This window comes from Cucumis sativus, chromosome 1 (assembly GCF_000004075.3).
Source record: "Cucumis sativus cultivar 9930 chromosome 1, Cucumber_9930_V3, whole genome shotgun sequence".
NCBI classification, from domain to species: Eukaryota; Viridiplantae; Streptophyta; class Magnoliopsida; order Cucurbitales; family Cucurbitaceae; genus Cucumis; species Cucumis sativus.
The window spans coordinates 10863728-10877187 of NC_026655.2; the positions used below are offsets into that span (position 1 = coordinate 10863728).

General features: G+C 34.8%; 1 protein-coding gene across 4 annotated transcripts; it reads right to left on the bottom strand.

The window, feature by feature from the left end:
- Positions 1-1605: 1605 nt before the first annotated feature.
- Positions 1606-8151, bottom strand: LOC101210909 (protein phosphatase 1 regulatory inhibitor subunit PPP1R8 homolog). 4 transcript variants are annotated; one of them, XM_011656387.2, is made up of 3 exons: positions 7942-8151; positions 6878-7543; positions 1606-2836 (listed from the first exon to the last, which is right to left on the bottom strand). In XM_011656387.2, exons 2-3 carry the CDS (start codon positions 7351-7353, stop codon positions 2032-2034), a joined length of 1281 nt encoding a protein of 426 aa, XP_011654689.1. In that variant the 5' UTR covers positions 7354-7543; positions 7942-8151; the 3' UTR covers positions 1606-2031. The 4 variants fall into 4 exon arrangements, with proteins under 4 accessions (XP_011654689.1, XP_004139507.1, XP_004139508.1 ...); XM_004139459.3 differs by having other exon boundaries at positions 6878-7566; positions 7942-8148; XM_004139460.3 differs by having other exon boundaries at positions 6878-7467; positions 7942-8146.
- Positions 8152-13460: the final 5309 nt, after the last annotated feature.

The following is a 13460-nucleotide window of genomic DNA, read 5'->3' on the forward strand; positions in this document are numbered from 1 at the left end:
ATCGGAATGTTTTACCCCAATTTTTTTTTGTTTCTACCTTCCCCTTCATGCCTACACTAATAGAACCCGTGGACATGGTTGTACAACCTATACAACAGACCATGTTAGTCGCATAACCTATGCAATAGACCATGTTGAAGTAATTAACATCGTAACCAAGTAAATGAAAGAAGAAATGGAACCCACGCACACCCATCCCTCTTCAATCCCATCATGATAACTGCAGGCCATGATGATGCTCATCATCAACATCACCCTCCTAATATGATCATCACCATCATCAATACCATATTCCTTTCCATCATTGCCCCATAATCAATTTTACAGTTTCTTAATATTAAAGAAACCTTTGTGAATTATCATTGAAGAAGAGATTTTGCTTATCATTGCTCCCTGTCCCTAATCTCTCCCGCCACAATACTAGTGTCATTACAATTAATATTTTAGAGCAGTATCTCTACATCATTTCCTTTCTTTGAAAACATTAAACATCAATTTTCAATTGTTTCCATTTGGATATCTTTCAAGACATTTTTTAATGCTTCATGAAAAAATTTAACCTAAAAGCAGTTGTTAAATAGTTGCCAAAGTCAGCTAGCTACTCCCCACTTATTATATTAAAATGAAATGTGTTGTATAGTTGTAATCAGATTCATGAATCAAATAAAGAAAAACCATCAACAACATGCATCTAAATAGTTGTCAAAGTGAACATCGCTCACCATATATGACTTGCACTCCTTTCATTGGAGTCGGAGGTTTAAATCCTTACTCCTCACTTATTGTACTGAAAGGAAAAAAACACGTTAGGCAGTTGCAACAATCAAAGATTCATGAATCAAATAAAAAGCCACCATGAAAATCGATCTAAATATAAATTAAGCTATAACTTGGACTTGAGCTTTTTGGTACAAAGGGGAAGATGGGACATTAGGAAGGTGGGTTAGACAGTTATACAAGAAGCATGATGGAATGGAATTAAACATATACAAAATGGGAATAGTCAAACTTCACTCTGATTATGATGGGATACTACAAAGACTCAAAAAAAGCATCCAAAAGGAATCCTGTCTTCCAGTGGCACCCACTTGCCTAGACATCTCACTGTTTTTCTAACTTTAACTACTTTTTCCTCCTTTGCTCATAAACGAACTGTGTCCTCAAATGAAGGACTCCTCCTCAAATTTATGACTGTAAACTTCTACCATTGTTGATATAACCTCGTAAAGCCCCAAGACATTGAGAATTACCTGTTGCCATAATTTGAGTGCCGAAAGCATCTTTGATTGAATCCTCAAAAAGAACTTTCCAGCCCAAAAAAGCCTGAATAAGCTACCCATGATCTCTTGCTAGATATCTTTTGTAGCCTGCAAATCTTGTCATTCTATCTACAGCCAAATCCTCATATTATTATTACTTGAAAAGTTTTTCACCACTATACCTACGCAGTATTATACTTAAAGAGCATTTAAGGGAATAATATAGGAGTAATACTTAACAATGGTGTTGGAATCTCTTTTCTGCTCTATAGAATAGTTTTCAGAAACTCATCATTCAAAAAGTTCAACCAAACAGAACCTTACAAAACAATAAATGACAAACTCATAGCAAAAAGAACAATTACTTTAGCTATTGCGGGAAAGGGTTGTTCCTAACAAAATGAACCTTTAATCATGCAGGCGACCAGCACCCGTCTGATTTTACATGCCTATAACAATTACAATGAAAGTAATGCAACAGGCCTAACATTTCCCTAACCAAATTCTTCCCATTTTCTCAATTTTCTACAGTATACACTTTGAAAGAGAGAATCTTAAATATTATAATCAAGCTTACATGTGCCCCTTGGTAGGGCGTGCAACTACAAAAAGAAGAATTCCTGATGGACTAAAACAAAGTCTCCAGTTACATTTGAAAAAAGAAGAAAAAAAAAATCATTCATCTTCATAGAATTGCTGCAGTTTTGAACTCCAACCATTTTGTCACAATAAGAAACTACACAAACTTTCACGACCATTCTGCTTGATTTGATCAATTACCAAACAAGTCATCATCACTGTCATTAGTATTTGTCCTGTTGTTTTCTTCATGGTTCCGAGGGATCAAATCTTTAGGAGGGGAAGACAATTTATTAGCAGAACCAGCCGAAGAATATGCCCATGATGAACCCACATTTCCTGAAAATGATTCTCCGTAAAGGTCATCATAAACTCCGCTTTTTGATGGATTTTTTACCCTATTCAAGATTTCTTGTAATTTACCAGTCACACCTTTTGGAGAAATGTTATCTCCCCTTAAAGAAGACGGCTCCTTGCCTTTTGGTATTATGGTAGTCTGCACCAGAGATTCATATTTCCCAACTAGACTTCCTTCTTTAACCCCTATAGGACCAGGTTCTGTCCCTACATCAGCACCATCTGAAAAACCCACAACTTCAACCAGCTCCCCTCCAAGTTGATCCCTGAAAGCCACTCTCATCTTCCTAAGCTTTTTGGTAGGTCTTCCATGTCGTGTATCTTCTTTTGCACTTGCTGGACTGCTGTCTTCAGATGATGAAGGTAGTCGAGATTTGGTAAGACCATAGCGATTAAGTAGTGTATTATAAGAAACAACAGCCTCCTCATCAGACGGATCAGGAGGTGGTGGTAAATCAACCTCGGTGGGTAATGGCGGACGAGGAAATAGTGCCGCATCATTCTTTCTCAGGATATAAGTTCTTGTTGATGCAGCAAACCGTAAGGACTGTCCCGCTTCTAGCTCAACTGGGGAGTCTTTAGTTAACCGCTCATTAGCCACAAATGTTCCATGAGCAGATCCCAAATCAATTACATATATGCTGCAAAATCAAGTAATGCTTGTGAATTCACATGGTCATCAAAAAGTATCTCTTGATGTTGAAAATTGAGCGATGCATAAATAAATAATAAAAGAAAAAACAAAACCCCATGGCTGCTACACCATTTTCTACGCAGGTCAAGAAAACCATTCCTAACGTGCATAAGCAATTCCCAGAGCATTTAACTGGTGACCCTAGATGTAATCTTTGTATTCCATGAGAAGAAACTGAATTTTATCATAAGATACCAAGATTTCTTTGAGAAAAATAAAATATATACAAGAGCATACAAAAATACAACACAACAAAAGAAATCCAACAAACAACAAAAAGAGACACCAGTAAAAAAATGTAAAGTCTAAGTAGTAGTTAAAAAGACCTAACCACTAATGTGTAAACCATAGCATTAAACCTAAAACCTCCTACAACTCCCCCTTGGATCTATCGCCTCCTTTCAAGTATCCTATAATTCCTCTCAAGCCAAATCCCGAAATAATGGCAAACAAACAGGTCTGCAAGAGGATTTTTCCCTTCTATCGAAAAGGGCGCATTGAGTGAAACCTCCTTCCTCACAATCCTGAAATCCCTATTGTGCACCAGGGAAACTCCAAAGGTATCCAAAAACTTGGACCAAATTGACTAGCCAACCGTACACACCCCTAACTAATAAGGAGGGTCCCTTTGGTAAAAGGGTGCACGCACATCAGTTAGTTAGCACCAGTTTTAGATTCAAATTGACCCATCAGCTTGCAGCAGTTAGAGTTCATTGGATCAATGTTCCATAATACCGACAACCATTAATAATGAAACTGAAACAACCAATGTTTTTGTCAGTTTAAGTCTTATTTAATATTCCATGTTCACCCATAGTCTTCTGCACAAACTCGTATCTATTAACTTTCCTGTGCAAGACCTGGACTTTCCCCTTTTTGAGATCTTAACCTTCCAAAGCAAAGAAAATGAAAGGGTCGATAGGGGGAAAGCAAGGAAACCCTCAAAATTCAGAGAGACCTGAAAAAAAAAAGCCTTGTGAAGAACAAGGGATCAAAATAGGATACGCCCCAGTCAACATGGCAGTACCTATAAAGCAGAAGGTAGAAACTTCCAATCTCTCACATCCACGAGGGGGACCCCATAGCAAAAGTCAGGAAACAACATAATATACTGTACAAACAAGGTAAGAGAAGCAAAAACCTCACCAACCACCAGGAAGAAAAGGGCAGCCCCTTTAGAAAAAGCACATGGTTCCTGAGTAACAGTGTAACGCTAACACCTACCTAGAGATCACGTGTTCAAACCTTTAAGTGAGCTTACTAAGAAATTCATTGACGTCTTCCAAATCTGAGCCTGAGGCCAAAGGTACTCCTAGATTAGTGGGGACGGCCCTATTGGATTATCAGGGGAAAAAACCCATTTGCTTTAACAAATCAATAATTATGATTCATATACCACTAAAACAATCCAATTATTAATCCAAAACACAGGAATGGATGAGGAAACACATACAGCCAGCAATAGAGTACCGCCTAATAGACGAGTTGTAAAATAGAGCAGCCAGACTTTGGTACCTAACGCTTGCTTCAAAGAAGTGAAATTCCAGTGATAAGGTTTATTCTACTTGAAAAGCTTGCATGAGTCCCATGGACATAAACTACTTCCATCTTCCAGCAAAATGTTCCTTTCCAAACAGACTCACTCCACAAATTTAGCAACAAAAGAGTTCCAGATTAAAATCGAATTCAACCCACTACAAATATGAAAGCACAGCAAATTTTTCATATAGTCTGGAGCCCTTCTTCAAGCTAGGCTTGCAGCTGATGCTCTTGTTCATGCAGATCTTTCAATAGTGTGGTAAGCAAAAGGACCCTGTTTTAGAACAAAATATCCCATTATCCAACCATTGCACAGAATTCTCCCCTTTCAACCAAATTTCCAGCGCTCCACCAGAATGTACAACTTTTCTTAACAATTGAGCACAAAGTCGACCCACAGGTCACCAGTGATTCAGAAAGGCAAAGAAACTCACACTCACTGACTGGAATTGCCTAAAACCATCAGTCCATCGCAATCACATTCTTCATAGTAAATAAAAAGAATGCCCACTGCCCGTTTATGGCTTATGCCAATTTTTCCAATTCCACAAATCCAAATTAGTACCACTAAATGGAGGTAAATGGTTTAGCATTCAAAGGGCTCTTCATGTTTGCCATATCTCCAAAATTGATCACAAAAAGAATAGATTATTCACATCTACCATCACCAGGAATAACCCTCATTTTGAAAAGCAAGGAAGGAAAAAAATAAAGCACAAGAGGCTAACAACTAAGATAAAGTCAAGCACGTCACCTAATTCCAAAGAGATCTGTATAGAAACTGACAAAAGAAGAAACGTCTGTTAATTATCCCAAATTTGTGCTCAGTAAGCCCATTGGTTTTCTCACATTTTAGTAGATAGAGACTCTTGACCTTTAACCAGCCAAGCGTGTATACTGCAAACAGCTTTGTTTAATTTGTTTTTTTTTTTTTGAAACAGAAACGGATCTCTACATTAATAGAAAAAAAAAGGTACAGTAGCTCTTAGTACAAGAGCTAAACAAGAAAGATGGATCAAAAGTTGCACCCAGACATCTCAACTAGGTTGATACCCCCTTAGCGATTTCATCATATCCGGAAGAACGAAAGCAAAAATGGGAAAATAAACCCAATACTAAGCCATGATAATGAATCTTTACTAGTTCATGACTAGTAAGGAGTTTAGTACAAAAAGAAGTAACCATAATAAAGGGGAGAAAAGAAATCAAAGAAAAAATAAAAGCAACAGAATTAAGGTGGAAAGATAAAAGCTCTCCAATTTAAGTTGAGGTTTTGGATTGTGTGGCTACCAAAAAGTTTTGAGAGGGTGCACCAGGAAGAAGCATTTCTGTGTACTATATCAAAACGATCAAAACAGCCCATTGTTTTATCATGATAGATTGTTTGATTCCTTTCAAACCAAATTTCTTCCAAGAAAGCTTTTGCTGTATTTTCCCAAAGTAAAGTGGCTTCTTTATGCCTTGGGTTCTATTTGAGCAGGTTTGTTTAATTCTAAACATTGAAGAGACTATAGATGAAAGAATCGTAGTCACATGCTTTCATTTACGGATTGGCTCACACCCTCTTCATAACCTACATCCTATATTTGAACAAAGTCAGGACCTTAATTTTTATTGCAAGCATCCACTAAATTTGAGTTGTAGTTTCCATAATGGTTGTGCTCATGTGGTAGACGTGGAATTGAACCACACCATCTTGCTCACTCTTTTGATCACAAAAAAAAAAAAAAACAAGGGAGCATCTCCATCTTATCCCTATTCACCAAAATCTAAACACTTCAAAGGAGGCATACACTACCAATTTTGCATCTATGACCGTTCATGCTCCTTTTGTTTTATGATATCCTCCTTTAATTTCACTCCTTTTCTTAGTATGTGTGGTTCTTTCTTCAATAGCAACTTCTCTCGTGTGAGTCTTTGTCCCAGTTGAAATTTATTACCAGATATCCAATCTATCTTGGCTCTCTGATGTTCATTGACTCCTTTGCTGAAAGTTTTTACACCTTTCAGCAATCGTGCCTTATCTTCCAATGTGCTTCTTGAGGCCATCATCATCAAACCACAAAAAGTTTGAAATTCCTTGTCAACGTTATTTCTTTTTATTCTTTCTTCTACAATCTTGGAGTAATCTCCTTATTAGACTACACCCATACATTCCAAATAAAAATGAAAAGGAAAAATAAAATCACTCTATTTACAATTTTTAATCACCTTCGCTCAAAAAAAAGCTCACAAACTATAAGTGCCATAATATAGAATATTATAGATCTGGCATTGATGAGAACATGAGCATCATACAGTATCAAGACTATTTAATAATTAATCAAATAAATTAATATATAAATAAAGTGTGATCAGAAATACAAATCAAGGAACAAGTTATGGGTTAAAATTTTGAGAAATAAAAAAAAAAAAAATGATTTCATTGACAAGAAAACTAACATCCAACCTTCCATTCTTATGAGGAATAACAGCAGCATGTTGGCGGGATACAGACTGGTGATCAAGCACAAAATCGCAAGTATGGAATTGTCTTCCAAAAATGTGTCTCCGCTTGTCCAGATTAATTCGATCGATAACCTCACCGTCTTTCAAGACTTCAAGATAATAAACTCCCGAGCGCGGTTCAATTGCCCAGTCAGGAGGCTGCCAAGTGGACTGACTTCCTCCAACCTGGGTCAATTGCTGCGTCTGCCCCACTAATGGCCCTGCCTCAGGTCCAATAACCTTTTGTGAATCATGAGATTGATGTTGATTAATGGTTTGAAAGTGAGAAGATCTCGATTGTGAATATGGAACCAGTGGTTGAATGGCTTCTTTGGTAGAAGATTGAGTAGAGTCGTGTGAAGTAGAATTGACAGTTACAGCGAATGGTTCTAAGGTCTGAGCCTTCTTAAATCTATCGAGGCCACTTCTTCCATACATTCTCTAATGTTTGTCACTTTCAGATCAAAGAAATGCTAGTAGACTGAGGTTTATTACTATTGAGGCACAATGGGTCTTCAGCATCGAACTTCAAATGGTCCGCACAAAATTTCACTGAAAGAAGAAGACATGAATCATCATCAACTCTAGTCTTGAATTATTTTCCTACAGAACCTCATTCAAAGTGTAACTGCATCAGAAGACAACACGCAACTGCAAATAAGCATACAATAATCAGAAATGTACGCATCACTGAAGTGACAAGTGAACAATAGTCACGGATCTAACATAAAAAAAAAAAAAAAAATCCGGCAAAGGGTTTTAAAAACGAGGAAGGGGAAAAGTTAGAGTTGCAAGAATTGGTGCAACTAGGGTCATAAGAATGGAGAAGTTAAACATTGATGAGAGAGTAGAAACTGAATGATAATGTTAAATCGAGAAAAGATTGATGAAAGTTAGTAGGAGTGAAGTTTGGAAGGCAGAGGACGTGAAAGAGAAATTAGGGGGGAGAATGAAGAAAACAGTGATGAAGGAGAATTCGATTTGATTGATAGTTGAAGGGCGTATGAATGAACAGAGAGAAATTACCTTTGACTGATAGGATTAGCGATTGTTTGAATGGTGAAGAAGTATGAAGAGGAGAATTGAGGAAAGTGAGAGCGTCGAACTCCGAGATATGTCCGGCCGTCCAAGTGGCGGACGGTTGCCTGCCGTTCTTCGTTAAATCGCCCTATCGACGCCTTATGCTGGATGATGCCAAACAAACCCAACTCTCTCTCTCTTCTTCTTCTTCTTCTTAATTAGATTTAAATAAATAAATATATTGTTTTCAATTTTTAAAAGTTAAATTTCTAAGTTTAATCCATTCTATCTAAAAGGGGCAACGGATTTTTGTAATTCATAGATATCATTAATGTGTATGGGTACATTTTGGATGTTTGATTTTATATTTTTTTAATATTTCATTCTAATCATCTATTCTTAAATTTAATCGAGATTTTTAAAAATAAAAAAATTGGACAAAGTATTTACGGTTTGTAGCAAAATTTGAACCAATACCCAAAACAATTCGGTGAAATACCAAAACATAAACCTAATTTTTCATAAAATCAACGAAGCAACGTTTTCCCCTAATCAGAACCGAAAATGCAATTCTTTCTTTCAAATAGTCTCACACGTCCTAAGGTTATTCTTCTTTTTTCTACTCCTTAAATGATACCTCCTTCCCCAATGATTGAATTTCATCATGTTAGCTCAGTTTTGAAGTTGAGATCTTTGTAATTCCCTTGATGATGCATCTGAATCTTGTGTGTGAAAACCACTGACTCGATAGGTTGTGTCGATTCATATACCCTTTGTTGGGCATTGAAGGTATATTTTCTACAAACACTGCATTGGTATTAAGAACGTAATCATGTTGTGACTAATTAGATGAAGAGACTAACGTCTACTTTGGTTCTTCATCTTTAGCATTCTACATAAAGTAAGTAATGTTTCATTTCTCATTCTTCTTCTTCTTTTGTTTGAATACATACTAATTAAATTTATTTTTTCAATAGATATCAAGCATTAAAACAAAAATAGAAACATCGAAGGAAAAAGAGGTATGAAATTTGATTTTGTTTCCTTTAAATAAAATAGTTATGTTACCTTTCTCCTGTAATTTAGCATTTGCCACATATTTTAGATTTTACATATGAATTGAAATACTACCTAATTTATAGTCTTCTATCACTTATAGACATTGATACAGTAGCTATACTACCTTTTTGCTTATGTTTTAGATTTTGCACGTAAATTGAATATAGAGTAGTTATGCTATCTTTCAGCGTATGTCTTAGATTTTGCATGTGGATTGAAATATTAGTTATGTCATGTTATCTTTCTGCCTATAATTTAGTTTTTGCGGCATGTTTTAGATTTTGCATGTTGATTGAAATACTATCGATAGTTAGTGATAGTCTTCTATCACTTTTCTTATATCGAGATGCACGAACATACCATTGACAACTATCTTGCAAACATTTCAACTCAAGTGAATTTGAATTTGAACGCGTAGTTCGAATTTGAACATTTTTAATTACTGTTAGTAAATAAAAACATTTTGACAAAATTTCTTTACTTACAAATACATCATTTTCCTTCAAATCGCCATTAAATCACACTCTTGTATAATGTCATCATTTGAAGAAGAACTAGAAGAAGATAAACACTGTCAATTATCATTAGCTTCGCTATTGCGAACAATATCACTAGAAGATGCTTCTATACTAACATAAGCAACAAGAGAATGATCCCCTAACATGAGCAACCAAAGAATGCCTAATATTTGAATCTTTAATCAAAGATAGAAACCAACGAACATCCTTATCTTGTTTTAAATTAAACACAGTTTGAATATTTGTGTGGTTAAAGTCCAATAACATTGATAATCAATAGAATCATCCAATTTAATTTCATTCAAGATCAAACTAACTAAACCACCCAAATTCATCATATCATCAACAAGTACTCCAGCAACACTATAATTCTCATAAGAACAAGTACTCCAGCAACACTAATTCCTACAAGAATTGTACTGTGTCCATTGTCCACCATAAAAATCTATTATGAAAATATTAACCATGATATCAAATTACTGCAAACAAAAAACAAACAAACAAACAAAAAATTATATAAGAAGAGCTAAAGATATTAATACAACTATATCAATTGTAGAAAGTGATAGAGTTCTATCACAGTCCATCAGTGATAGAAAGTGATAAAGTTCTATCACTATCCATCAGTGTACAAAATTTAAATTAGTTCACCAAAAACACAGAGAAAAACAACATCAATTAATTAAAACCTAAAACATTTAAAAAAAAAATACCAGTAAAGAAAGAAGAACAAGAAGATAAATAAGGAAAAAGAAAAAGAAATGTCAAAAGGAAATTGCGTGGATACGCAAGTGATGTATGCTAATCTTGAATTTAATGGTTTTGTTATTCTTACTATTATTTTCAAAAGTTACCCTATCAAACATTTTTTATTGAATTCTATGAGATTTAATTTCTTGTTTTGTGGTAATTAAGTAGAATATTTTTTCTATTTGATTTGAATTAATTACTATTAATCTTACAAGTGAGTATCAGATTATCATTTTCAAGAATTCGATCATCATGTCTTCCTATTAATCTCAACCATAATGAAGTTTGCTTGAAAAATTTATTTTAAATGAAAAAAATTATAATTGAAAGTGATTCAAGAATATAGAAGAATAATATGAAGGAAACGAAACAAAAAAAGATTATCATAATAAGAAGTGTCGTCGATGATGGACGTGGAAACACCGACGGTGAAGAATCTAAATTTGAGACAAAGGAAGAAGATGATGAAGACGATTTGAAACCAACAAAGAAAGATCAAATAAAAATAGTGAAAGAATAAGTTATAAAAAACGAAGGAGAGCAAATACTTGAGTAACGAGGTCAGTGGTATTTTTGGAATAATAGAAAATTAATATATTCCCTCCAATTTTCCTAAATAAAAGCAAACAAACAAAGTTGAACATACCATTTTCCTAAATCAAGTTTAATTTCATTGTTAAGAAATCACTCTCTTTTTTTATTAATATATGTTTTTTATTTTTATATTTTTATACATTTTTCTACTTATAATTTGCTTCTCATATATTTTGAAGAGGGTGGGGAAGACTTCAACCAATTTGGAGGTTAATAGAAAAAGAGTGAATGTTTTTATGCTTTCTTAGTTTTTTATAATTTTTTCGGGGATTTTTAATAATTTTTTATTGTTTTTTTTTCTATTTACAAATATGTTGTAAGTACACATCCACACGAACTTAAAGTAAAATTCAAACTCCAAGAAATCGTTGCAAATTAAATTAGATTTAATGATCTATTTCGATTGACAAAAAAAAGTTTTTGAAAAAGCTCACTTTTGTTGAAACATTTTTGTCGTGAAAATTGTTTAAAATACACCTAACAAACTATTTTGGGTGTAACTTATTTTTTGAATTAAACCTTTTGAAAATGTAATCTAAACACACAATATATGTTCGAAAGTCTCAAACTGAATTAAGTTTTTTCTTTTACCATAAAACTATGTTGATGGTGGAACACTTGAAATCATCTCAACAGCAACATGATTCGTTTCAGCTACTTCATCAATATTCAGCTTGATCCTATTTTCACGAGCTAACTTTATAATCAACTCCTTCAACATAGAACATTTTTCAACAGGATGACTAATGACTTGATGGTACATACAATATTTATGATCATCTATTTTTTTGCTTGTTTCGATCGTTTGCATTTTGGCAATTGAATAAGTTGCTTGTCTAGCAACTGCTTTAACATGTTTGCAACATCCGAGTAAGAAAATGGATAAAAAATTTCCTGTCTTTCTCTAAGAGTTGGCCGTCGCTTTTTGTCGTCATCATGCTTTCTTTTCTTTTAGAAAAAGATTTTGAAGGAGTTGCATGAACAACCATAGACTCATTTATGACACTATTTGCAATCTTTTTATTGTCATCAATTTCATTCTTATCACTTCTCATTTTCTAAACCAAGAAATATTTTGCTCTTCTGTTGGTGATACTTAGTTCCATATCATGGGCACGAGTCGCCAACTCTTCAAACCTACGAGATTTTATTTCCTGCAAAATATAGAGAAGTTTCCAATGCATGTCTTGGGTGCACATCTCCACTACAAACAGTTTTATGAGCTTGTCTTTGCAATCCATGCTTACAGCTCTCAATTGATTTATGTAGTCGATGATTGGCTCCTCCTTTCGTTGTTTAGTGTTTGTCAACTTCATCATGCTGACGATACGTCGGGTGTTGTACAAGCAATTGAGAAAGCCCCTCTCAAGTTGCTCCCAACTATCAATGGATTCAGACTCTAGGTCGATGTACTAGTCGAAGGCGTTTCTTTTGAGAGTTCAGATAAATTGTTTTATCAACAAATCTCCTAGCATACTAGTAGTTTCACATGTTGAAGTGAGCAATGTGTTGTTTTGGGTTGCCCTTTCTATCAAACTATTGGAACTTGGGTCGTTGCTATCCATTTGGAATTCTGAGATTGTCGATCTCTACGTATATGGTTTGGAATGGAAAGAGAGAATCTGAGCAGATCCACCATATTGAGTTTTGATTGAGTTTGCAATCATTTCCTACAACTGCTATACAAACAGCGATGCAATTGAAGTCGAATTTTGTGGTTAACTTTTTTGCATAATTGTCTTTCCTTTGTCAGTATTCTTGATGATATGTGTGTGACTTGTTTCAGCAGTGTCACTATTCTCGATGTGATTCTTGAGAGATTCAATCTCTTAGTCCCTTTCTTCAATTACCTTTATGAGCATGTTAACCTTCTTTTCAAGCTTTGCTATTATGTCTTCACTTGTATCCACGTCAGTCACCATAACTGACATTATATTTGGATGAGGCATCTCCTCATTTGGGCGTTCAGAGGACGAGTTCTGTTCGTCAATCACAATATTATCTTTTTTATTACAATTTCACCTTTCGATGGCTTGGACATTTGTTCCCAAATGTTCTTTGCGACCTCAAAGGATGACATTTCCTTAGACGGTTGGGTTTTTCTTGAGCGGCTGCGAGTATTTGGCTGCTTGCCAATGTCGCTTGTAGCTTTGAAAGTGTTGCCTTGGGATGTCATGATTTCTTTAGATTTTCTTCAAAACAGAAAGAGATGAAAGGTAGAGATGGTCCCACCGAGCATGCCAAACTGTTCACACGAGATTTAGGGAGAAATGTAATTCGTGGAATTGAATTTTGTATATTGATTTATACATTGGATACATTCTCTTTACTCATTTGATGTTTTCTCTCTAATACAAGTTAAAACTTAGAATTTCTTTATCTTTATTCTTTAGGATGTTGTAGAGTTCCAAGTTCATTTGATCTTCGATCTTATGAAATCCAAGGAAAGTTTAATCTTCCTAGTCTTCAATGTTTTAGAAAATGTTGATCTCGAGGTTGATACGAACTTGCAAGTCTTGAGAGCTTGTAGAAGTTTGAATCTTCAATTCTTCAGAGTTTCAATACTTCAAAGCTTCAATTATTCTTTCAACCAAAGATCTCCAA

Excerpts from the sequence above, each read along its gene's own strand:
- LOC101210909 (XM_011656387.2), bottom strand. The coding sequence starts at position 7,353 with ATGTATGGAAGAAGTGGCCTCGATAGATTTAAGAAGGCTCAGACCTTA. Across the intron at positions 2,837-6,877 it reads ATTCCTCATAAGAATGGAAG|CATATATGTAATTGATTTGG; the intron begins GTTGGATGTTAG and ends TTGATTTTGCAG.